At 39.0% G+C, this 26,826-nt stretch overlaps 1 protein-coding gene across 4 annotated transcripts in view; it reads right to left on the reverse strand.

The window, feature by feature from the left end:
• MYZAP (myocardial zonula adherens protein) overlaps positions 1–26,826 on the reverse strand; it is a 71,208-nt gene that overhangs the window by 14,956 nt on the left and 29,426 nt on the right. For 3 of the 4 annotated variants that reach the window (XM_089781999.1, XM_089781998.1, XM_089782000.1), the window contains 8 exons: positions 20,910–21,068; positions 19,115–19,207; positions 15,067–15,180; positions 13,979–14,131; positions 11,006–11,131; positions 9,976–10,104; positions 6,368–6,453; positions 5,789–5,894 (listed from right to left, as the gene is read on the reverse strand). In XM_089781999.1, the coding sequence (XP_089638125.1) occupies positions 5,789–5,894; positions 6,368–6,453; positions 9,976–10,104; positions 11,006–11,131; positions 13,979–14,131; positions 15,067–15,180; positions 19,115–19,207; positions 20,910–21,068 (966 nt within the window). Of the gene's footprint in view, positions 1–1,014; positions 1,462–5,788; positions 5,895–6,367; positions 6,454–9,975; positions 10,105–11,005; positions 11,132–13,978; positions 14,132–15,066; positions 15,181–19,114; positions 19,208–20,909; positions 21,069–26,826 lie in introns of those variants that run through there. The other variant, XM_089782001.1, reaches the window with a different exon arrangement.

Consider the following 26,826-nt stretch of genomic DNA (forward strand, 5'->3'; position numbering starts at 1 on the left):
ACTCTTTATTTGCCATTAGTAAAATTGACATCTGAAACCTAGTGATGCATGACTAAGCTTATTACATTACAAACACACAATGGACTAAACAATACAGGACAGACAAGACATTACAACACCTACTAGAATGCTAAGAATGTCATCCTTTTAGGGAGACAGTTGCTGTACAGGAAAGACCAGATTTCATTGGAATCTGATGTTTCATTCAACTTTAATTTTTAAGTAAGTCATATTTATTGTATTCTAGGCAGTAGAGCTCATATTTTTCCATGGGGCCCTGACAAAAAATCATTAAGAATTGGTACCTTACTAGCTTAGGGCTCCATTAAAAACTCCAGACCCAGATAATATCTTATACTTCTTTTAACATCACAGTCTTAATTATATATATATATATATATATATATATATATATATATATATATATATATATATATATATATAAAAACAGATTTAACATATTTGTAGTAACAGATATTATTACTCAAACTATGTTTAGTGCAAGTTATTGTACTAATTTAATTTGCCTAGCTCTAGTAATATTATATTAGTCTTTGATGCCAATCTACTGCTCCAGGAGATATAAGGAATCACTGGTGTTCTAGTGTGTTAGAACTGTTTGCAGTGTCTAGCTTAACCAAGTACTGGCCACCTTGATTAAGAACTACAACAAAAGAGTTAAAAAAAATTGGGTTTAAGTATATTAGCTGGTTTGCTTTGCCAAGAACAGACCATTCAAATCTAAGCAGCAGAAATCAATGCAAAATGGACTTTATAGATGAAGCTTGACTAGGACTGACAGGTTGACTAACATAAAAAATACATGAATGAACATTCTCAATAATGATCTGTGGTGGTTCTGTTTTCATAGTCTGTAGTGGTCCAACTCATACCATGTAGTATGTTGGCAGGCATGGCTTTATTTCTTAGAATCACTGAGGCAATCCAAATGTTTATGATTCTCTGCCATTTCAGCTTTGCAGTTTTGCTTCTTTAGCCATGTCCCCATATGGCTTTTATTTCTGTGCTCCTTTGTTGAAAAATATGTAGATGATATATCCCGCACAAGCATACAGTTTTATTAGTAAAAATACAGAATCCCAGCTCAGATAGTGACTCCATCCTCCATGTTTCTTTGTTCCTTCTTTTACAGTTTTAAATGTATTTCCACATTAAAACTGATGATACAATGTTATATGCCTGGAGTTTCTGAAATGTCTTGATTAAGCAGTTTTCAGCTGGTTATATCACCTTTTTTGTCAAGATTTGTTCTCTTTTCCATTTGTTCATTTTTCAGGTCAGGATTCAGTCTTTAGCAGATGGTATACAAATATTCTCCCTTTCATCCCAATATCTGCTACAATTAAAAAAAGGATGTAGCTTCTTTCTCTTATGCCTGGCCGCCACTTATCTTCCAATGAATCTGAGACTAAATGTGGAGAACAGCTCGTGTGCCATGACCTGGAGATAGTTCAATTCAGTAGGTTAGGGGAATGTCATTCTAAATTTCTATTCTGCAGATAATTTCTCTAAGAAAAAACAAAAACAAAAAACTTCTTTTTCCTTTAAATCACTTTCCCAATATATTCAGTTTCAAATGTTAATGTCTATTTCTTTCCTCTCTCCCTGAAGAAATGCTTTATTATGCCTAATAAAGTCCCTGGCATAATGAAAACGTGATCTTGTTTTTAGTACATAAAACTCAAAAGCAAAGGAATGAAACTTCAGATCTTTTAAATCTTACCAGGTGGAAATATAGCACATAGCCATCCAGCCTAGATGAATACTTTTATTTGTTAAAAAAAAGTAAAACTATTATTTAAATGTTTGTTTCATTTTAAGTTCTTTTAAATTGTTGTTTTTCTTAACTTTAAGTGTCTGCATAAGGCTTTTTTGGGGACTGAGACATTTATATCTATCATTCACCATAGAAAGAGAAGGAAAAGATCACTTTAAAAAGCAAGATTTTAAAGACCATGAACCTTAGAAACCGTTTTCAGTTTTAAAGCAAGAAAAAGAGGCAAAAGTTTGCCAGCAACACCATTACCAGGTAAGAAGGACTGGCTCAAGTCTCATAAATCTGCACCTCCCTGTTCACTTGCGTCATCTGACTGGTGGCTGATCACTCCTGTGAAAGTGTTCTGAAGAAAACATTTCTGCCCACCTTGATAAAGTCTCTCAGAGATAGTTCTGCTTAAGCGTTTCACCAACTTTGACCTTTTCTACACTGCATCGGGGAGTTCTGTCTTGCTATCAACTAGGTTGTAACTTTAAGATGAATACACAGAAGGAGAACAAGAAGCAGACTATTGGTAGAGTCTTACAAATTTCTCCCATATTAATGCTCACTTTGATTTATCCACTGAAATCCAGATTATTGATCTCTAATAGTCTGTCTCCTTTCACTTTCTTTCCTATATGCACCTGCACGGTAAACTTCCTAAAGTTGGCACAATTTATTTTTTAAATATGAATATGCCATGCCACCAAACATTTAGATTCCCCAACTGCCAGGGAGATGGGGAGTTTCATATGCAACCATTGGCATGGTAAGTAAAAATACCATATTGTGTATTGGAAACACATGTATTTAACAAGCAAGTTTTGCTTTGAGAAAAATCTGTCAGTGTTAAATCATCTGTAATTCTTCATTAATTATAACATCAGACTCTATTAATATGCAACAACAAGAGCTGTCAAGAAACTTTTCTAACCAATGATTATCTTTGTGTCTCACAAAGCAAAGAAACCCTAGGGCTACGTCTAGACAGGCATGATTTTCCGCAAATGCTTTTAACGGAAAAGTTTTCCGGAAAAGAGCGTCTAGATTGGCATGGACGCTTTTCCGCAAAAGCACTTTTTGCAGAAAAGCATCCGTGCCAATCTAGACACGCTTTTGTGCAAAAAAAATCTGAGCTGTCTACACTAGCCCTTTTGTGCAAAAGCTTTTGCACAAAAGGACTTTTGCCCGAACGGGAGCAGCATAGTATTTCCACAAGAAGCACTGCTTTCTTACATGAGATCGTCAGTGTTCTTGTGGAAATTCAAGTGGCCAGTGTAGACAGCTGGCAAGTTTCTCTGCAAAAGACATGACACTTATTGTGCTTTATCCAGAGGTAAATCAAGTATTTAATGGGAAATCACAAAAAAATGGGTAGAAACATTAATCCTACCTTTCTGTCATTATGAACTGTTTCTTGTTTGCAACAGCTCTAGTTTCTGTCATTCAGATGACTGCTTTACTCTAGTTTTTGAATAAATAAAACCTTTTGAACAGAGTAAAAAAAATAGGCTAACCAATTTACATGTAGCTTGAAACACAGTCGTTCAGAATGCTGGGAAAGCATACATTAACCCATATCCTCGTGCAGTGAAGAAATAGGGTTCTCAAACCTATTGCAATTTATCAATCTGCTGCAGAATTCATGATGAACTGCAGAAAGTGGGGAACACAGCTCTATTTGTGCTATGGGATATGCACAGAACCAGGACTGTAATGTGGGCATCACAATCCTTCCACACACAGTTCATTGTAGGTTCAAAGCCAAAGCTTGTATTTGGCATTATTGAATTTAATGAGGGATGACCAATCACAAATCCCTGTTTTGGGAATGCCAAAAGAAAATGAAAAAAAAGAAGGTGAAGCACATGCTGAAATCAATTAACAAAGACACCAATAATTTCTTTTAATAATGAAAACTATACATTCTTTATGGCTTTGTGACCATATGAATTTTCCCAATTGCTATAATTTTAAAAACAATTCAAGGCACACCTGCCTTTTATCTTAACTAAGTAGAAACTTGCACAAAGCTTATAAAAAAAAAAAAAAAAAAAAAAAAAAAAAGTAGGCATCAGCTGACTTTCTATTCTCTAGGAGGGTGACAGTGATTAAAATATACATCTGATAGTGATTAAATGATACACCTGAGTAGATAGCTTGTTTAAAAGCTCTAGCAGGGATTTTAAAAAAAGGTATTCCAGGATGAATATATTTCTCTATAAGCATATAATCAGATAAACTCACCCTTCAATTATTTTACTGAAATTTATAAAGTTATATTAGGAATGAATTTGGTCCAGAATTTTTGAATGCTTTTGCCAAAACACTCAGTATGGAAAGAAAGTAGTTGTGGAACCTCTAGTTAGCCAAGTAGGTACAACTACGTTGAATCAAATTACTAACAAGTTACGCCCATGCAATTTAGTACAAAGTCCAGCCTGTTAAGCATTTATTCACAAATATTCTTAGAATTATTTTGCCTGCCCTGCATGTCCTGGCTGAAGAGCTAATTCTAGTAGTTTTGTGGAAAAAGAATCTGCAGGGTGCTAGTTTGCTTATTTATACTGAAATGAAATTCTAGTAGTAATTCTAAATTTGTTCTACCAGACATCAATTCAATAGATGAGCACTGGAGAGGGAAACAATAAATCCTGTTTATGCCGTAGTATAAAGTTTTTATTAACACAAGTTTGGAGTGGTTGTTTGATGTGTAGGTGGTGAAGCCATGAGTCATCCAAGTGAAGGTGCCAATAAAACAAATTTTACACCCAGAAACAGACATTTGTGTACCCGATAGAAGTAATTTGAGAAAAAGAGGAATTAGTGATAAGACCACATGAGCCAGTAAAAGGTGCATGATAAAGGCAAATAAGCGCATCACTTTACAATTTAGTACACAAGTATCACCACACCACATGCAGCGTGTACATACCTCTGCATTATACATATATGTATGTTGTATTTTAATGCCTTTTACTTAAAGTTTTCAATACAACATCAAAATATAAATATTAAATTCTAGGTTTGATTTGAGAAAATTTTCAGACATTGAAATTATGGCTCGACATCTGGCTAATGTTCCAAGAACATGGGCAAAACATCCCTATCCAGAAACCTCTGCAGTCATTGTGAGCCAAATCCTAATCATCAGCAGGACTAAGCACTGTTTTTTAACAGCAGTGTAAAATAATACAAGAAGTTAAAATGAATGTTCTCATCTTTGGAAGTCGGAAAGCAAACCAGGATAGAGAAACTTTCATAGCAAACCAGTAGTACCACAATACTGAATTTAAGGGAAATTCCTATTCAGATCAGCAACAGCATCCATAATAATTCTCCATCATGTTGAATGTTAGTCCACATATAATTGAAGCTGAATCTTCAGAGTCCTCTCTTACTACAATATCTGAACTAGTGCAATTTGGCTGTCTTTTGTCACTCCAATTTAAATGCAAATTAACATCCAAAATCCTGTGTCATACCTACCCAGTCTGGCCTCGCTGGGACACTAGCCGGCCTGGCTGCTGAAAGAGCACTGTGGATACAGGCCACTGGTAAATCAGAGCAGAATTCACATGGAAGACCGCTTTACCTTCTATTGGAAACAAACCCAGACTCAGCTGGCTCCAGGACTAGAGAACTATAAGACTGGATTAAATCCACCTCTTCTGTACACTATCTTTCATAGCTATATTACTAAAAACATATTGATATACATACTATATAGCCTGAGAGCAACTGGTATAAACTGCTTTAACTTCCACTTTCTGCTTTGCAATATACAAATCCATAGCTCATGCACTATTGATGCATAGTAAGCATCATGTTATAAGATGGTAACATACTAAATAAAGCAGCAAACAACATGCAGAGCTTTTGATTGTGGAACAGGCAAAAGGATTTAGAAGAGATCTCCTTCCTGGGCTATGTATTCAGTTTTATGGTGTAAAGAGTTTAAACCTCCATGTAGCTGTTAAGGGAATATATTGTTTTTCTAGAGCTCACCTCTTCTACCATATGTTTGACTTTCTTCTGTTGGCAATGAACCATATCATCCAGATGTTTGATACGTTCTCTAAGACCAGCTGCAACCTCTTCTAGATGCTGTGACCTGATACAAGTTATAAGAACTAAGTAAATATATAGGAAGCCATAATGTGTAAACAAAAAACCAAACAACCTTGCACACACAAGCCCAAACTAGAAAAGGATACAAGGATCCCACTGGCCTTATTTTAGGGGCTCAGCACTTCTGAACAGAGTCGGGGCTTTGTCTTTTATGCCTATCTTTAAAAAGCACCACAGATGTGCATAAAACTAGGCTAACCTAAAAAACAGATATTTCTCAGCAACGCAATGTATTCTATGCAATCCATCACCATTGCAATCAATTTATCTCACAAAAAAAGCTTAGAAGGATGAGTTTTTGCAAAATAAATTCAGTTTTCCTGCATAAAATATGACAAATATGTTCCAGTTGGATAATTCCTTCCCAAATTATTCTACAGTCAACATTAATATAAAAGATTCAGGTTTGATTTTTTTTAACAATGCTTGAAATCTCAGGAAGGAGTAGCAGCTCACCTCTGTTTGTCTGAATGGGTTTGAGATTTTGCTCCCGATATCTGGGTTTCATGCTGTACCAGTTGTTTTTGTAGCTGGTGGCGTTCCTAAACAAGAAAATATAATTTCTCCATTTCTTCTCAATGTAAATTTAAACTCCATTAAATATATTTTATTGTGATTTTAAAAAGGCCTATAGTATGTTAACTAAAATAGAGGCTGATTGAGATACAAATTATTACTAGAACCAAGAAGCACAGAATGAAAAAAACCCCAAAAACTTGAATAATGAGAACAGGGAATATTCATCTGAGCACAAAGATAAACAGCAATGTTTTCAGTCTTCAGCACCAGTCTGCTGGTATCAATGGGCAGTTTTGCTTGCAATTTTGTATTTTGGGAAATGTAACTCTGAAGGATAAAGACGTGTGAACCGAAACACAATTCTGAAAGATCCACAAAGGGACTCCATCCCTCTACAATTATTACAGAGTGAAGATATGATTTCATTTACGGTCTTGGATGCAGAGATTAAATGAAGCACATAACCACTGTTGATTATATGAAAATGAATTTTTCCATATCGTTCCTCCAAAAGGATCTCGATTCAATGTATTTTGCTAGAAATCAGAGGAGTCTTCTTATTTTTCTCCCAATATTTCCCTGCTTGTACTATTCAAATGTCACCCAGCATGAGTACTGAGAGGATCCATCACATGTAGGGGCTGACCCTACTCCACTACAGTCAGTGCGAGTTTTGCCATTCATGTAAAAGAAAACAGGATTGGGGTCTTAAGAACCAGCAAAACAAGCACAAGAACAGGAGATTAGAGCTGACTACATAAATTAATGAACCGAAGTAAATTACAAATGCATTTCCTAACACCAAAGACCATAACGCACCACCTTTACTCACTGAATGCTACCTTGTAACCATGAATAACTCCACTAAAGTCAGTGGGATAAAAGGAATCAGTGGCAGACAAATAATGGTCCGCTGGCCAACTCTGGTTCTCCAGGGTTAACCCCGGTGGGGCTGCCACCACTGTATTTACCTGTGCCTCCGTAGGTATGGATGATTGCAGCTCCCGTTGGCTGCAGATCGCCATTCCCAGCAAATGAGAGCAGTGGGAAGCTGTGTTCTGGTCCACAGCACTTCTTGTAGCTCCAATTGACCAGGAAAAGCTATCTATGGCCAACACTTTGCCCATACTGCCGAAGGCTCAGGTAAATATAGTGGTAGAGGCCAGCCAGGGGCTAACACTTGTGAAATGCCACCATTTTATTGCCCACCCCTGAATTACGATCTGGTGATTTCTCCAACATTACTGCTAACTGATAAAATAAATGAAGCCATGTCTCAGCTAGATCTTAAAAACTGAGAAGAGTCTACCTAAATACTTACAATGCAATCCACTTCTGTTAGCTGGGCAAAGAGTACATTAACATACTACACATAAATGAAACCAGGGTTAGTAATCCCATCTAGCCAGCAAGTTTGGCCAGTGATGGCTATTTCAGTGTATTAGCAAATAATTAGTGATGCTAGATTTAAATGAAAGCTGAAGTGAAAGCACAAGAACATAGCTTGAAAGAACTGAGTTTTATTATATTTTAGGATTAAAATAACCAACATCCTAAATTTTTGTCACCACTCAGGACTGCCAGCAAGTCCTTACTGCTGCATTATGTCTTTTAGACAGTAAGTTCTTTGCAGGGATTGTATTCACTTTCATATATTGAACAATGCCAAACATGCTGAAGGCACTAACAAATAAAACTACAGATTCCCGTACGGAATATAACGGAATCATTGATAATGTCAGATCAATAATTACAATGAAATTCCCTTAGTTGACAGCGGGGAATAAACCTGTTTCAGACATCACAGAGCTTCCATCAGACAGGGTCAGATAATACAGGTTGAACCTCTCTTAACCAGGACAATCTGGTCTGGCAACATCCCTGGTCCAGAAGTACGATGGATGTTCCAAGACAAGAGAGTCCAATGGAGGGCCGGTGGAGGAGAATCCAATGGAATGGGGCTGGAACCCAGTAGCGGGTCTGCCCTGTGACAGCGAAACTGGAAGCCCAGCAGCAGGGCTGCCGCCTGGTGGTGACACGGGGTGGAGGCCAGGAGGCAGTGAGGTTGCCTGGCAGGGCTGGAGCCTAGCAGAGGGGCTGTCGCCCTGCAGTAAAACAGCTTGACAGGACCTGGAGGCAGGCGATTGCCTGGTTGTGGGGCCAGAAATCTGGCAGCAGGGACATCTGGCACCACAACCAGGAGCCTGGCAGCCCCCACTGCCAGGCAGTGGGGCAGCAGCGTGCTGGGAGTAGGAGACAGCAGGGCTGCCCTGCTGGGCTGGGAGCCCGACTGTGGGGCTGCCTGGTGGCAGGGAGGGGGGCAATTGAGTGGCGCAGCAAGGAGTCCATCAGCCCCACTGCTACTTGGTAGACCTACTCAGAGAGGATGCGAGGTAGCAGGGCTGCCCAGTGAGGTTGAAATGCAAGCGGGGCTGCTGCCTAGCAGCAAAACTGGACCCCAGCAGGGGGGCTGCCTTGTGGGGCCAGGAACCCAACAGCAGGGCTGTGCTAAGGGGCTGGCAACAGGGGGCGGAGGGTTGGCAATGAGGCCATGGCTGGGGGACTAAAAAGAGGGGCAGAAATGACCTTCTCTGGTCTGACAAAATCCCTCATCCGGGATCCATTAGGTCCTGACGGTGCCGGACCGCGGAGGCCCAACCTGTAACTGTTTGAGTAGAGATACTGCACCATGACTACTAGACTTCCATTATAACAATTCTCTCAAACCTGTATGAGTTTTGCCCTGGAACAAAGTCCACAAAATAGAAGGCAGGGCAGGAGAGATAAAGAAATGACAGAAAAACTGCTACAACTTGTTCTACAGCAGTGCCGCTAACGTCACAAGAGATAAGTGTCTGGCAGTATTTCTGCTTTCAGAGAGTTACAAATCAATTGTAAAAATATGCTCAAGGCTGCACTAAAATAGACAATATCTGAGCTAAGGAGAGAAACTTGAGACAATATTGAATGCAGAAAAGATTTTATAGATGAGAAGTAGATCTAAAAACTAAAAATCAGGGATCACTGTCAGAGTACTTTGAAAAATAATCTAAAAATAAGTTATGTGCCTAGAAACATAGATGATTGTTACATGCACAGAAAGTTTGAAATCAGAATTTCAAAAGAATTTTAGTCTGAAGTCTTAAGAGTCTCATTCTGATGTGCAGGAATGTCAAGGTCCAAATCCATTAAAAACTAAATAGTGTAACAGGTTTTCTCTCTGATGCATTTAGGTGAACATGTTTTATACACACACTCATTAGTCAGGTAAATTTGTACATTATAGGACATTGGGAGATAAAGAGTGGGTTTTTTTTTAAAACTGTCCTTTCAAAATAAAGATTGCTCCCATATGTCTCTGAGCTCTGAAGCAGCCCTGAAAGTTTTGGCAAGTATCAGCTCCCACAAACAGTAGAGTAGGCAAAAGGTACCAATTTGCCATGGTGTGCTCTCACCAGTCCAAGCACTAAGAGCATGGATGGATGCAATAAAGAGTGTAGATATTTGCATCCATACATTAGCATTCTGTGAGCAGAAAAAGTTACCTCTTCCATGCGCTGAATGAGCCGATCCAGCTCTCCAATCCTCTGGTCTTTTTCTTGTATACTTGTCTCTGTAATTTGCATCTTCTTATTTGCCTCCTCAATGGCCTTCAGAAGTCGATTTGTTTCTGCCTTTGAACAAACAGGATTACGTTCATATCCACAAACAACCAATAAGATTGATGAATGAGAAGCTCATTTCTGTGCTTTACAATGGTGTTGGCTTTTTTTTAAAAGTAGACTTCATAAAGCCAATACATCTATGCGCCCAAAAATAAAGACTGCATTTGTAAACCAAATAAGCATCTAGCCATAGCTCCAAATGTGTGTTTTGTGGCACACAAAATTTGGGTTCTCAAAATTGACGAGTTACTTTTAATTTAGGGCTATAAGACTTCTCAGCTATCAGCTTCAAAAACAAAAAAAATATTTTGCACATTCCATGAATATGTGTTCTCCCCTGGGTGGATATAAACACACTCAGTATAGAGAGAAGAAAAATGTGCTACTCCCAACAACAGTATGTTTAGTTACCAAAGCCGGTCACTTTTAACTGCATTTACAGCTATGTCACATTAAGGCTTGAGAGACTGACTTCAGTTGCAGTGACTTCTTGTTATTGACCAGAATGTACAAAACAACATGACCAGAGTGAGCTTTTGTGAGAAAAAAAAAGAAGTTCTCACAAGATTTCTTTACCTATTAAAATCTCAAGAGAAAAAATAATTAATTTATGATTTGCATTTTCTTAGACCAGCAATAGAAAAACTACTTTATTTTCATTTTCATTTTGAAATTTAAATTAGTTTTACTGTCCACTATATTTAGACACGTTCTTTCTTCAGCTATAAAGCTCTAGTGACTATGAAAATTAAAAAGCGGTTGTGACAAGGCATGAAAGGAAAAGAAACTGGGGTGCAAATAAATGTAAGACTTCAATTCTGGTGTTACATTTGTCAATATAATTTAAGGACTGTACTTCAAACACTAAATGCACTGAATGGAAGAACACTCTTAGGCTAGCTGTACATACTATGAGAGTTTCTCTCTCAGCTATATGCTTCTGTTCTTCTTCTTGTAGTTTTTCTTCATACTGACTGTACAGTCTTCTCGTCATCTCTCTCATTACATCAGCATTGGCTTCCTGAGAGCATTCCACCTATAGCAGTGAACAAAATAAAATTTTTAAAGCTGAAACATCTCCAGGTAAGACATTACCAGAGACAAGAAAAACTAAAGTTCAAACAAACTGAAAGGTAAAAAAAATAATAGATGTTGATAGTTAGAGCCCTTCACTAATATTGTTATAAAATATACAGGCAGTCCCTGGGTTACATGGATCCGACTTACATCGGATCCCTACTTACAAACGGGGTGAGGCAACCCAGCACTAGCTGCTTCCCCCCAGCAGACCAGGGAGACGTGGAGCAGCTTTTCTCAGCAGACACCTCAGCTTGAGAATAAAGGACTGAGGTGTGGGAGAATAAAACTGAGTTCTGGAGAAATGTTTGGCTAGAGTTTCCCCTACAATATGTACCAGTTCCGACTTACATACAAATTCAACTTAAGAACAAACCTACAGTCCCTATCTTGTACATAACCCGGGGACTGCCTGAACTCTACTACTAGACCTGAAGTCGTTTACCCCAAGTGCATATTACAGCATAGAGGGGCCTTTAAGTGGACATAAGTTACATTTGTACCAACTTTAGAGCCCCTTCACAATGCCAGAGTTAAAGTGCCATTAGTGTAACTGAGAATCAGGATTGACCTTTTATTAAGCTCTCTGATAACACACAAATTCAACTTAAGAACAAACCTACAGTCCCTATCTTGTACATAACCCGGGGACTGCCTGAACTCTACTACTAGACCTGAAGTCGTTTACCCCAAGTGCATATTACAGCATAGAGGGGCCTTTAAGTGGACATAAGTTACATTTGTACCAACTTTAGAGCCCCTTCACAATGCCAGAGTTAAAGTGCCATTAGTGTAACTGAGAATCAGGATTGACCTTTTATTAAGCTCTCTGATAACACTGTCACATTATGAAGAACAATTTAAAATTCTCTAATTTTACATGAGTTTAGCTGAGAAATGAGCCTGAACCAAAACCCATATCCAAATGCCTATGAACTTTGCAATGATCAAAATCCAAACCCAATATTTAAAGTTTGAGTACATCTGTGGTGTGTACTGAAATAAAACTAAACGGAACAGTTTTGTTAGGACAGGATTCTCTTTACTCGCTCTGCTACAAATCTAGAGTTACACCTTTAAAGTCATGTGAGTTATGCTGATCTAAGTCAGAGGAAAATCTAGGCATACAAAACTATTAACTTAGTGTTAATATAGGTATAAATCAGGGTAATAAAAGAAGAAGCAGGCACCTAGTGTTTAATGCTGGAACTCTTAGTGGTCATGATTATAAAAGAGTTCTGTTTTGAGCACCTGGTTATCTTGTTTCAAGGACTCCAAGATTTATCAAAACTCAGTAGGAATAAACTGTTCAAATGTTATTACTCTGTATACAAATAAAAAGATATTTTGTCTTCTAAAAAGGAATAGAGCTCTCTGAAAGATTCCATTTGCACCATAGATGCCTTCTGTGGCATCTCACCCAGACAGATATTTACATTAGGAAAAAAGAGCAAGTTACTGTCAATGCAATCAAAAGGAAGTGAAATTAAATTAATTTTCATTCAAGTATACATGAATGCCCACAGTAACAATAATGTGGCTATAAACAACTAGCTAGAAAACAGTTTGCCTCCTACCCTCCCTAAAAAGTGTTAAAGTGGAATATAATCCCTGTACCACCTCTCCCATATTCCTTTGTCTACAATTTGGGTGGCCACTGCAATAGCTAACAACTTTCTCAAGTTAGAATATAAAAGAAATAATTCTAGTAAACAGAGAGGAACAAACCTAACTGTCAGTAACAATGGTAGTTGGCAATTTTTGCCTTTTCACAGCCAACCACCACAATACCATATCCTCTTTTTACACCGCCCCCCTTCAAATTAAAAATCAGATTCTGTGGATGTTTCTGCATGTGACTTAACAAGCAACTTCCTCTATGCCAGCATGTGCTTAAACTTTTAATACATACTGACATTCTATTGATGTCAATGTGCTTGATTAAGCACATGCGTAAGTGCATCACTGAATTGGGGACTACAGGCTGAATTCTGCCCTCAAACTCACTTCATTCTTGGAAAGGACGTGTCCTCAAAATTAGGATAAACTACAAGTTTATTTTGAAATCCTGATTTCTTTTCCTCTACTCTCTTCCTTCGGATATTCTTTCCTTCTTTTTATTCTCTACAGACCATAGCAGATCCAAGCAACACTGATAATGATCACAAACCTTGTAATAATATTGTTGAAAGGAAATTAGAACATAAAAATACATTAGTAAGCTGGCACCCTTCCTCCTTGGTTTGATGGATTTCGGCCAGCTATCACGATGCACCAATGCAAGATACAGGAGTACCCAAGAAAATAATCTGTTTTTGACATTTAAAATGTCGGTAAGTCAGTGGTGACCTAATTCCATGGAAGGGGCATAATGTATTTTTAAAAATATTTCTGATGCGGCACAACTGTTTCAAGTTACTTGAAATGCTGTTAACTGCTCTGAAATTATTTAATGGAAACTTCCAAATTAAGACAGTTAGTTTCATTAAAAGATCCAGCTGGTGTTTCAGTCTCTTGTGTTTACCTGAAAACCTATCCCGCAACTAACTTCTCTTTTCAAAGGTAATTTGCTGTTAGGGTGAACCTCTGTTGCCCAATCAATACTGTACATGTGCACAAAACAAAACAGATTTCTGATGAAAAATTGTGAAAGATACCGTACTGGCTGTCAATAACATTCCATGGATGGACTGGTGAAGAACTCTACACAAATATGGCAAAATCTTTTTTTTCCAAGCCATTAATCTCATTGTCTCAGCAATGCCCTTATTTTACAACGTGAATAAGGGGAGATGATATACTGTACCTTTAGTTTCAGAAGCTGATTTTCAACTTGAGCTGTTTCTAGCTGTTTCTGCTTTTCTTTCAGTTTTTCCATGGACAGTTCATGTGTGCATTTTAAATTTCTTATTTGATCTCTTATATCTGTGTTCTCCAAACTAACATCCACTAAAGTTTTCTAAAATACACACAATGAAACACACAATTTGAAGTAATAAAAATAAAAACATTGTGTTTTGACCAACCTATCATAATAGGATTTCCACAACATTTAGAATATTTTAGAGTTTAGTGTTTTGCTGACAGTGTTAACATAGTTAATAGCTTTGGCCCTTCAAAGTTATGGCTTCCAATTATTTGCTTTAACAAAAAAAGTCTCTTCATAGGAGAATGTCCATTAAAATGCAATCCCAGATTTCTGTGACCAAGAGAAAGATATACATGCCTTACAGTGCAAACACCACTTCCATTTTGCATAGTAACACAACTCAAATGAAATTTACTTTTTCCTACATTCTTCTCCTTTCCAAATGTTAAATTTTAAGCTAATATACCAGAAAACACTGATGTTTGGGGGGAAAAAAAATCCACACCTGGGACGTAGGAAGAAAGGAGAATCATGGAGGCTAGCTGGATTGGATGCCAAGCTGAAAATATTTTTTAAACAAGAATAATGACCTTCCTTTGTTTATAGGCGTGGCTACTAAATATCTGTAAAATTTTAAAAAAATTGAAATTTCCAGCAAAAGAAAACAGTGGGACAAAATCATATGATGTGTTATTGGTTTGTAAAATATGGGGGGAAAAAAATCTCCATTTCATATTTAATTTTCCATTAGACAAAGGCCAAGGAATTTCACCAGCTACAGTGGAGTGAAATGACTTTACTATATATTATAATATAGCCTTTTAGCTAGCAGAACTCCTGAATCATTTTTAAGTTCATAATTTATCTGTTTTAAATGTTCTTAATGACATTTGATGGTTAACATCCAAACGTATATCTAACCATCATCAGCCCCTCATGTATACTGTTAAATTGAAAGTACTAAAAGGAATCTAGGTGGCTGTTGGATCAGGCCGTCATCTGTGACTGAGCTATTTACAGCATACCTGTAACTCAATTGATGCTGTTGTCAATGAGGTGTTCATTTCATTGAAGCTATTCAAGGCTGCCGCCTGCACTTCCATGTGGCTCTCTAAGGAATCCTTTTCAGCATTTGCTATCTGAACAGATTACAAAAAGATATAAAAAAATTCTCAAATTTTAAAATGCTCTCAAAAGGATGATAGCTGTCACCATCTTAACACCGAAGAGAGAACACGTTAAAACCAATAGGATTTAGAGGAGTTTGAATCTTAAGAGTAAAGTTTTCTCTATTGAAAAACCTGTTTTAACCAAAAGTTCATTTTAAAAGCTTTAATGTTGGCCTCAGAAGCAAGCTATGGTAAAATATAGAAGCAGTTTTTTTAGTGTCTTCTCACAGTGTGTGCCATCATGCATATTAACTACAGCAAGAACTCAGGCTCTAACTCTTGTGGTCATGAAAAAAGAACTTCCATCTAGCTAAACTCGGTAGAAATAAATTCATCCCTGTGAAGAGGGAATTCACCCCTTTCGATATTTAACTGGGACTCAGACAGCACAAAGGCCTTGTACTGACCCTGGGCACAGGACCAAGTGTTACCCAGAAAGACCTCCTGCAGAATTTGTCTTTACCTTGAAGATATACTTTGCATACTTTTACATTTTGTTAAGTTTCAAAAAGAAAAGATTTTGGTTTATATAAAACATTGTGTGTCTCTAGAAACTGCTTTGAGGTTCTGCCTCAGGGGTGGGGAACCTTTTACGGGTTGGGGACCACTGAAAAATCAGCAAGGGTCCTCACACAAGTGAGAAACAAAACAAATTAAAAAACAAAACAACAATAAAAAAATCCCACCCAACCCTCACTGACATGGCTCCCAACTGAGGAGAAAGACACTCCCCTTGCACACCAGAGCCTAGGGGGAGCCCAGCCTAATAGATTTTGTGTGCTCCAGCCCAGTGGTCGGGCAGCAGTGGGCTGAATGCCAGTGCGGGCTCCCCAGTTTTTGGGGGCCAGATCTAGGCAAGTTGGGAACCACATCCCAAGCATGAGGTTCCCCACCCAGGTTCTACATGAAAGATGAGAAATGCAAATGTATATAAGAGCATTCCAGCAGGTGAAACAACACTAGCACTCATTTATTGTTATTTAAATAGCATAGTAAATTTTCACAATACTTTAGAGCAGTGTTTCTTAAATTTTTTAAGACCAAGAAACAAGAAACAATTTTTTATGGGGAACACCAAGAATTTTTTTGTTGACCCCCCAAAAAAAAACCAAACAACAACAACAACAAAAAACACCACACACACAAAAAAGGGAGGCCATTTTGAATTGTGTTTTCTCGCGACACACTTCCAACTGCCTCTAAGAAACGGTGCTTTAGAGTATGCAGACCCCAAAACTGACAAAGCTTCTGCCACAAACAGAAACCAAACATACACATAAACAGGCACAGGTCAGCTGTTTTTTAGTTATGTGTGGTCTTCAGTGCACAATTGGACAGGCAGGAGTGGGAGGACGCTTGGAAGCAGTATACTGGAAAAACTGCTTGAGGCATGAGAGGTGAAGAGCAAGAGGACACACAGGAAGTTTTCGAAATAGGTAGAGGCGGCATTGTGGATATGGTGCTGGGAGAAACCAGCTGTCAAGCCAGCTCATCCCCAGCATCAGCTCCTGCTCCTGTCCCGCTCGCTGCCTCATGCAGAGGCAGCAAGGGGGGATGGGGAAGTGAGTAAGTTTACTACTCGCTTACATCACTAGTTAGGAGAGGTAAAAAAGAAATGGAGCAGCTTAGAGAGAGGCTTGGGTGGAATGCAGGGAGCAAGGCATAGTGTAGGAGAAAATGAGATCAGGAACACAGAGAAGCAGAAAGCTTTGAAGATAAGAAGCATGAGCTTAAATGTTAGCGTGAGCAGTGGGGGAGGAGCCCAACATAAATATTTACTGTGTTTGAATTTTTCAAATGACATACAGAAGAAATGATAAATCAACCAACCATAAGGTGTGTAAGAACACAAAGGAAGATACAGCAGACCAAACAGTATCAATGATGATTAATCAAGGTCTAATCTTATAATTAACACAATCAAACAAGGTCAATGTATAAAATACACAAGCACTGTACACCAATCTTCATAAGTATTTAACAATTTGCATTTACTAGCCAAGCTACACGCCAGCTGAGCCAGAGCGCACAGTGGAAGCCAGTGCTCAAGGCTCACAGATAAAAAGCAGCCAGAGAAAGACCGTTCTGGACAGATTGCAGAAGAGATGTGAGACAGGAAGGACCTAGAAGAAAGGTTCAATGACCAAGGTCAGGATTTCACGTGTGCACATGCAAGAGTTTTAGTAACAGGGGGTATGTCTACACTACCGCCCTAGTTCGAACTAGGGTGGTTAATGTAGTCATTCGAAGTTGCAAAAGAAGCCCGGGATTTAAATATCCCAGGCTTCATTTGCATCTTGCCGGGCACCGCCATTTTTAAATCCCCATTAGTGCGGACTCCGTGCCCGCAGCTACACGCGACACAGAGTAGGTAGTTCGAATTAGGCTTTCTAATTCGAACTACTGGTACACCTCGGACACGGAGTCCGCACTAATGGGGATTTAAAAATGGCAGCGCCCGGCAAGATGCAAATGAAGCCTGGGATATTTAAATCCCGGGCTTCATTTGCAACTTTGAATGACTACATTAACTACCCTAGTTTGAACTAGGGTGGTAGTGTAGACATACCCTGGGATAAGAATAAGAGACAGCTTTTGAAGATGCTACAGAGAGAGAATATTTATACTAAGGGCCAAGGGGTGATGGGAGAAGAAATAAAAGGATTCTAAAATGTTGTCAAGTGTGGCAGCCTGGGTGCCTACGAAGAAGGTAAAGATGTCAAAAGTGACACATAATATAGGGAGAAAAGGAGACTTAGGGATAAGAAGCTCAGTCTGGGGCAGTATTCTCTCTAAGATTTTTCATCCTTGGGCAGGTTGAATTTTCTTTTGGGTGAGCTGAAATTTCTTATGTGCAACACCAATATTCAGGTGTTGTGTGGATGTGCACCAACCAGTACAAACAAAAACCGTAGATATAAATATATATTTTAATAGGTGTGGAAGAAAATATATTAAAACAAGCCTTAGCGCTGCTTCCTCCCACCACAGCCTAACCTGCTGCTGGGGATAAGGAAGGGCTCCAGCGGTTGCGCTGGGGAGAAGGGGCGGGACTGAGCTCCCACCACCAATTAGCTTGTCTGCCACTTATGGCATGCGTGTACCATAGGTTGCCAACCCCTGCTATAGAGATTAGGCACACTCTAGGATAATGACACTCAGAAGCTAAAGGCTCCATGAGGATAGCATCAAAACACATATTTAAGTCCCATTAACTTAATATTAAACATATGCTTACATGTTATTCTTATTAACAAGGCTTTTTTGAATCAGGGCCATAGAAAATAATGTTGCAATTGGCATCTATATCTTAATTTTTTAGCCAACCAGTTTTCTGAACTAAACAATTCTGTTTGTATGGATTCAGGTAAGAACAAATTGAATTTTAAGAGTTACCTCCTATAAAGCACCAGACAACAGATTCTTGTTTAACACAGTTTATTTTTCAGCCCCAGGACAGTAGCTTTCCATGATAAACCTTATCCTCCAGTCAGTATTCAAATATTTATCATACATAATCACACAGGCAATACAATCAACAGTAGTATCTATTTACAAAAAGAGGGAACAGGATGGTTCTTTCCTGTTCCTTTTATATGACCAGACCTGAAAAAACACTCAGCATAAGCTGAAAAGCTTCTCTCTCTCTCTCACCAACAGAAATTGGTCCAATATTACCTCACTCATCTTGACTCTCTAATACTCCTTTACAGAGAGAGAAAGCCTCTGCCTGGTTTTAATTTTGCTTGAAAAATACAAAGTACTGACAACATGAAAAATAAGGAACTTATATGGCACTAAATCATTATTTGTTTCCTGCCACATGCTGTCTTTCATAAAAAAATATTTATAACCTTTTTTAGTTCACCTCTTATAGCATCATTACAAATAAATGTGAACTTACTGTCAATTCACTTGTAAGTTGCTGTATTTTTCGTTTCATTTCACCATACTCGCCATACATTTTCTCTCTTACTTTTTCCAAAGTTGCTCTCACCTGTAACCAGACAAATTCTTTGTTATTCAGCTTTTATTACAAATATAATTTAGATTAGAAACCAGACAACAATGTGCTCCAAAGACCAAGCTGTGATCATCTTTTGCTAAGCCAACATTTGTCCACTGTGACCTCTGTGATACTTAAGTATTTCCCGGGTTTAAGTATCTTATTCAACTGTAGTAGCCAAGACTTTTTAAAGCATGAATTTATAAACATAATTCCATCACTAGATTCCGAAACATAGACTATTCACCAATTTGATTTTAATATTAAAAATAAATGTAATTAAAAATAACCTCAGATATAAATTAGAACCATCCAATAGTGGAAGTGGAAGGGACCTTGAGAGATCATCAAGTCCAGTCCCCTGCCTTCATGGTCTATATAACCTACTCTTAAATATCTCCAGTGACGGAGATTCCACAACCTCCCTAGGTAATTTATTCCAATGTTTAATCACCCTGACAGTTAGGAAGTTTTTTCTACTATCCAACCTAAACCTCACTTGCAGCAACTTAAGCCCATTGCTTCTTGTCTATCACCAGAGGTCAAGGAGAACAATTTTCCTCCCTCCTCCTTGTACCACCATTTTATTTACCTGAAAATTGCTATCATGTCCCCTCTCAGTCTTCTTTTCCAAACTAAACAAACCCATTTCTTTCAGCCTTGCCTAATAGGTCACATATTCTGGATTTTCAATCATTTTTGCTTCTCTTTTCTGGACCCTCTCCAATTTCTCCATCTCTCTCTTGAAATGTGGTGCTCAGAACTGGACATAATACTCCAATTGAGGCCTAATCAGCGCAGAGTAGATAGGAAGAATTACTTCTCATGGTTTTCTCACAACATTCCTGTTAATGCATCCCAGAATCATGGTTTGGGTTGTTGTAGTTGTATTTTGGGGTTTTTTTTGCAACAGTGTCACACTATTGACTCTCATTTAGCTTCTGATCCACTATGACCCTTAGATCCCTTTCTAGATAATCACTTCCCATTCCGTATGTGTGAAATTTATTGTTCCTTCCTAAGTGGAGTATTTTGCATTTGTCCTTATTAAATTTCATCCTATTTACCTCAGACCATTTTGCCAGTTTTTGTCCAGATCATTTTCAATTATGACCCTATCCTCCAAATTGTTATTTCCTACATATTTTTTCACACTAGAAACAAAATTGAGTTAGTTACATTAACCAAACATGAACAGATTCTACTTCCTAGCTCAAGATTAACTAATGTTTACAAAGAACACATCTAAATATATAAATGTTTGTTTGCATGCTACTTTTCAGACACATAGTTAGAGGTCATCCATATCATTGAGTCATATGATTACCTAGCAGACTGATTAGGTACAATACTATTGTGACCATAGTTAGACCTATACACAGCTGGAGTCAAGAGGCACCTGCATTCATATATATGTATCTAATACTGCTTCAGGGGACTTTAAGGGATGCACTCTCAGAAAGGGGTGATTGCTAAAGGGCTGCACTAGGAACAGGCCCCAAACCATGTCATGCCCTCATTGGAATGTGCACAGCTCAAGTTGTAGAAACTGAAACTTAACTCCAGGTTATCCAGCTCAAGCCCCAGAGTCATCCCACATGGCAACCATCCATGGACACATTCAGCTTTACATAAATAAGAACATTAGAAAAAGGATATTTGAGAACATCCTTTAAAAAAAAATATGACTCACCTCTTTAATGTAATTCATCTCTTCTTTCACCTGGTTAGCTGACCACCCATAAACCACCATTTCTTTCTTATGGTTATTGTCAGTCCTGTGCACCACACCATACACCATGCCATCAGAGAACTTTCCTGTAGACATTCCATTCGGTACGTGGTGGAGTTGCTATTTAAAAACAAACAAACAAAAACACCCCTGCCTTTTACCCTGAATACTACTAAATACAAAAACAAGAAATTCAAAATAGCAAAAGGGAGCATGCTACAGACCTGCACAGAAAGATACAGAAATTCCTTAGGTCTTTTATTATTCCTTTATTATACAAGTATATACGTTTCACTGGTCTTAACAGTAATAAGTGTATGGACAACTAGGAGACAACACACTGGATTTCTGTGTGAAAGGGAGTAAGGGGCTATTAAAAAAGAATGAATTATTCAAGACAATGACTTACTCAAGTTCATCATTGGGCTTGCTCTTATACACTTGTTTATATGTATGGTTAAGTTTGGCAGCTAGAAGTAAATAGATGTGCAAACATAGCCCATAACAGCTGTTTTCCTAAGTCTTGAGTTACTGTCATCTTTTGTTTATAATTTACTTTCAGTCAAAATGTTTCTTTTTGCACCTTTTAAAATAAAAATATCCTGGAGGAAATCTAGGAGACTCAATATGTAAGATGTTTTGTTGTTCATTTTAAATTGTTTTAATGAAGATATACTGTACACAAGAGGTGCAGTTTTTACAACTCTCTTAGGTTGTCAGTGCAAGTCTCAATATTTTGCACTATAATTATTAAACTTATGAATAAATCTATTCATATGAACTCTGATTTAATATAATTCTAAGGAAACATCTGAAATTGGAACTTTCAATGAAAAAAGAATTCTAGAAACTGCATTTGGACACCGACAGGAGGGAGCAAAAGAGAGGAAGCAGCTGCCCTGTGGCTCAGGATTTGAAAAGGGCCTGGGGCTCCTGGCCACCGCTATTATGACAGCTAGAGGCCTTGCCCCTTCTGGGGACCCATAGCAATTTGCCCAGGGGCCCAGCCCTTATGTTGGCAGTACTCCAGTGGTTTGATATTTAGAATTCAAAAAAAAAAATTAGGATTTGTACTATATTTTGTTTACATGTTAAGCAGTTCAGTTCACATTGAAAGCCATTTTTAGCATAATCCTATAGTATCCCAATACTTTACTTCAGGTTCTATTTCTTCTGTAGGATTTAGTAACATCAGTACTCGAAGACGTGAAGTAGGGCAATGAACTGCACAGAATTTGCACTGCATGTGTGTGTTAGGAATGATACCAACTCTTGTAAGAACTTTGAACATGTTCTGGTAGGTAAAAGTAGAGAGGAAATTAAACTTTAAAAAAAAAAAGTATGTATGTACATGCCTCAATTTAAGACACACAGTGTGTCCTCACTAGATGGAAAACGCGGCCATCTTTGGCAGGATAGCTTCCAGCCTGGCCACCAAAGGCCACATGTGAACCCAGAAGCAGGTCTGCATGACAATCAAGTTGATCCGGCGAGACCCCCAACCCTGAGCTTCCCCTTCCCCTTCTTCCCCTTGCTTCCCCCTTCTAACTCCCTCCTCCCAGGTTTTCTCCTCCCCTCTCCCACCCTCCCTTCTCCCCTCTCCCTCCTCCCTTCCCCAGTCTCACCAGAGTTTCATTCCCCTCCCCTCAGTGTTGTTAAATAAAGAGTTTGTGTTCATGAAAATACGTGTATTTTATTTGACATCAGGAAGGGGGATTAGGGAGGGGTAAGTGGAAGGACGTGAGGGAGGAATGAGGCACAAGCCCCCAGTGGAGCAGACCAGGGAGGTTTAGTGCTCCTCAGGGTGGAAGCTCTTCCACAGGGTCTCCTGGATACTGATAGCCCCCCGATGGACCTCCCAGATGGCAGCCAGCAGAAAGTGCAGCGAGGCTTGCAGCAACGCATCCATGAGAAGCACCAGAGTGCCCAGAGGCAGCTCTGACTCCATGTTGCAGAGTGCCGTGGTGTCCTGACTGAGGACAAGCAGAGCACACAGAGACAAAATGCTTTGCTGTCCCTCATTGAGGTAGGCAAGCAAGCAGGGAAAGCTGAGAACCGGCTGTAAGGGGGGGGGGGTCCCTTTTAAGCACAGGCCTCAGATAGCCTCAGGCAGCAGCCACACAAAGTAACTTCTGACCTGATGCCCTGCCAGACCTGGTTCCAGCTGGCCTTAAATGCGATTCAGCATCCACTCAGCTATTTTGAAATGCACTGTGTGTGTAGACGCGTTATTTCGAAATAAGCTATTTTGAAATAACTATTTCAAAATAAGATATTTCAAAATAATGCTGTAGTGTCGCCATACCCTAAGGCTGTGTCTACATTGGCATCCCTTTCCGGAAAAGAGATGCTAATGAGACACTTCGGAATTGCAAATCCGCGGGTGATTTAAATATCCCCGTGGCATTTGCATTTACATGGCTGCCACTTTTTTCCGGCTTGGGGATAAGCCGGAGAAAAGCGCCAGTCTAGACGCGATTCTCCGGAAAATAAGCCCTTTTCTGGAGGATTTCTTATTCCTATACTTGAAAGCAGGAATAAGAAATCCTCCGGAAAAGGGCTTATTTTCCGGAGAATCGCGTCTAGACTAGCGCTTTTCTCCGGCTTATCCCCAACCCGGAAAAAAGCGGCAGCCATGTAAATGCAAATGCCGCGGGGGATATTTAAATCCCCCATGGTTTTGCAATTCCGACGCATCTCATTAGCATCCCTTTTCCGGAAAGGTATGCCAATGTAGACGTAGCCTAAGATCTTAACAGTCACCATACTGGGTCAGACCAAAGGTTCATCTAACCCTATATCCTGTCTTCTGACAGTGACCTATGCTCTTATGTTCTATAAAATAATGAATGGTATGGAGAAATGAATACGGAAATGTGATGTAATCCTTTACATAACACAGAGAGCCAGGAGTCACCCAATGAAATTAATAGGCAGAAGTTTTAAAAGACAACCAGCAGGAAGTATTTCTTCATACAAAGCACAATCTCTGGAACTCGTTAACAGGGGATGCTGTTAAAGCCAAATGTACATCTGGTTTCAAAAGAAAATGGTGTACAGGTCCATGGGGATGCATCACTAGATAGCTTGCCCTGTTCATTCTCTTTGAAGCATCTGGCCCTGCCCACTGTCAGAAGATAAGGCATTGGTCTACACTGATCACTAATCTGATCCTATATGGCCCTACTTATGTAAATTCAGCACAAGATAACACTGAGCATGGAAAATTTCACTCCATATGGTAAAAGTTTCACAAAGTGTTTATTTATACACACACACACACACACACACACACACTCTGTGATAGTGTCTTATAATGGAAAATGTTGGGCAATCTTACTAAAAAAACCCCAGTGCTAACAACTTCATCTACTACACAAACACACATGTATGTTTATAGTTGCACTACACTGTGCAACTATAAACATACAACTCCACACTAAAAATCACACACAACTTTGTGTCTTGATAACCAAAGCTACATAGTCACATACTACTGTACCCATCATTTAAAACACATTTGCTTTGTTGAAAACACAGAGAAATCAAGCTTGTTTTACAGGAACTGGGTGGAACATGACTCAGGACAGGCTTTTAATTTCCTGAGTTGTACCATTCATTCGGTCGTTGCATATCAACTACACCCTTAAATAATTACTTGCATTATTACATTAAAGAAAAATTTCCGTCTTCCAGAAACCCAAGACAATAATCTTTTCAATTATGGCAAATTACTTTAGAAAATAATACACTTATAAGGATCTGAACATTATCCAAGGATCAGATACTGCCTAGAATTGCAGTTTTCAAAGTCACACAATTGGTTCATTATAGTTTCAGTGGAGCTATGGTAACTTAACTTTTGAGCTCCAGCAACAAAATATGTTTGGTTCTCCAAAATGGTATAAGACTCATTTTAAAATATTGCTTATAGGCATTAACATGGAGATTATACATCGCGCACTACAAATAACTGATTTTTTTCTCAGTTTGCTGATAGTCCCAAAGAGACAGGTTTGACAAAGTGAAATAAAAAAAATTGCTGAGTTTTAAAATTCTTGTTTTAAAAATTAAATAGAGGATATTAACATGAAATTTATGAATATGAAAGTGTGGAAACAAAATGTTTAGACTTTTTTCTTGCTTGTTTTCAATAGAAACAATTCAGTAAATTCAACACAACCTCATGAAATGTTTGGGTTGACCCAAATGTTCATTTTTGCTAAAAACATTCTCAGCTGGAAAATTTCAACCACCTCTAATTATAAACTTTCAGGTCACAAGTAGCCTTTTCCTATGCCATGCAATATATTTGTGCAGAATACCTTGGAAAGATCTTTTCTGCAAAATATGAAGAAGTTAATTATGCAGTAATGATGATTCCTCAAGATGTGTGTTCCTGTGGGTGCCCCACTCAGGTGTCGGTGCATCTTCATGCTGCTAATCAGAGGTTTCCCCCCCCCCTCGCAGTGCCTTTCCCACCCTGCACGTGCAGCTGCTGTCTCATGCTGCTGTGTCCATTAGCTGCATTAATGGCACAGACCCCTCCATTCTTTTTCTACCAAGGAATCAATTGACAGACTCCAAAGTAGAGGGGAGGAAGGAGGACCCACGGGTCGTGGAGGACCCACAAGGACACACATCTTGAAGAACCATCATTACTGCACAAGGTGAGTAACTTCCCCTTCAAGTGGTGTCTCTGTGGGTGCTCCACTCAGGTGACTATAGAGCAGTATCCGCGCAAGACAATGGTGGGCTTTGGAGTTGTGACTGGTAGCAAGGACAGTCCGGCCCACAGACGTAATGAGAACTGGTCCCTGTTGTAATGCATAGTGCTGGACAAATGTGTGATGAGATGACCAAGTAGCTGCTATGCAGATGTCCACCAAAGGTATATTATGGAGGAATGCTGTAGAGCCGCAATCGCCTGGGTTGACTGTGCTGTGATCTCTTGAGGGAGGCATTTGTTGCGAAGATCATAACAAGCATGGATACAGGACAATATCCACTTAGAGATTCGCTGTGCGGACACAGCTGACCCTTTAGAGGGGCCAACAATGGAGATAAAGATCTTGGTGGATCTACAGAAAGGTCTCATCCTGTCAAGGTACAATGCCTTGAGTTAAGAGTTATGGGGATTACGGAAAAACACAGGTAAATAGATGGGCTCATTAATATGACAAGTAGAGACTACCTTTGGTAAAAACCTTGGATGTGGTCGTAATGTGATCTTGTGCTTGGAAAAATAGTATAGGGCGGGTCTGCTATCAGCGCTTCAATCTCACCTACTAATCTGAAGGAAGCGATTGCGACCAAAAATGCCACCTTCACAGACATGTGATAGAGGGAACATGTTGCCAAAGGTTTGAACGGGGGGTCGTGTCATGGTATTAAGGACAAGGACTAAGTCCCTATGGTAGCATGTGTGGACGTAAGTCAGGATGCATCTTGTATAGTCCAGAGAGAAAGTGCATAGTAGTGGAATGAGAAAAATCGAGGTGAAAGATGGCAATAGCCGATAAATGAACTTTTATAGAACTGATGGACAGTCTGGCTTCCTTTAAATCCATTAGATACTTGAGGACAGCGGGTAGAAGGGTGGTGTGGGGGTGTAAATTACTCTGGTGATACCAAGCATAAAATAGGCACCATTTATTTTGCTACATGTGGAAGGGCAATGGCTATTATATGGTTGAAACAGGCGTGTTCTTCATGTTGGAAGCATGAAGGAATCATGCTATGAGCAGGAGTGTCCACGGGCTAGGGTGGAGTATTCATCTTTGATTTTGGGAGAGAACGTCAGGAATAATTGGAAAAGGAATCGGGTCGCAGATTGACAGGTATCAAAAGGTAGAGATACTATGGCTGTCTGGGCCAT

The sequence above is a fragment of the Pelodiscus sinensis genome, chromosome 14 (assembly GCF_052426305.1).
Source record: "Pelodiscus sinensis isolate ZL-2025 chromosome 14, ASM5242630v1, whole genome shotgun sequence".
NCBI lineage: Eukaryota > Metazoa > Chordata > Testudines > Trionychidae > Pelodiscus > Pelodiscus sinensis.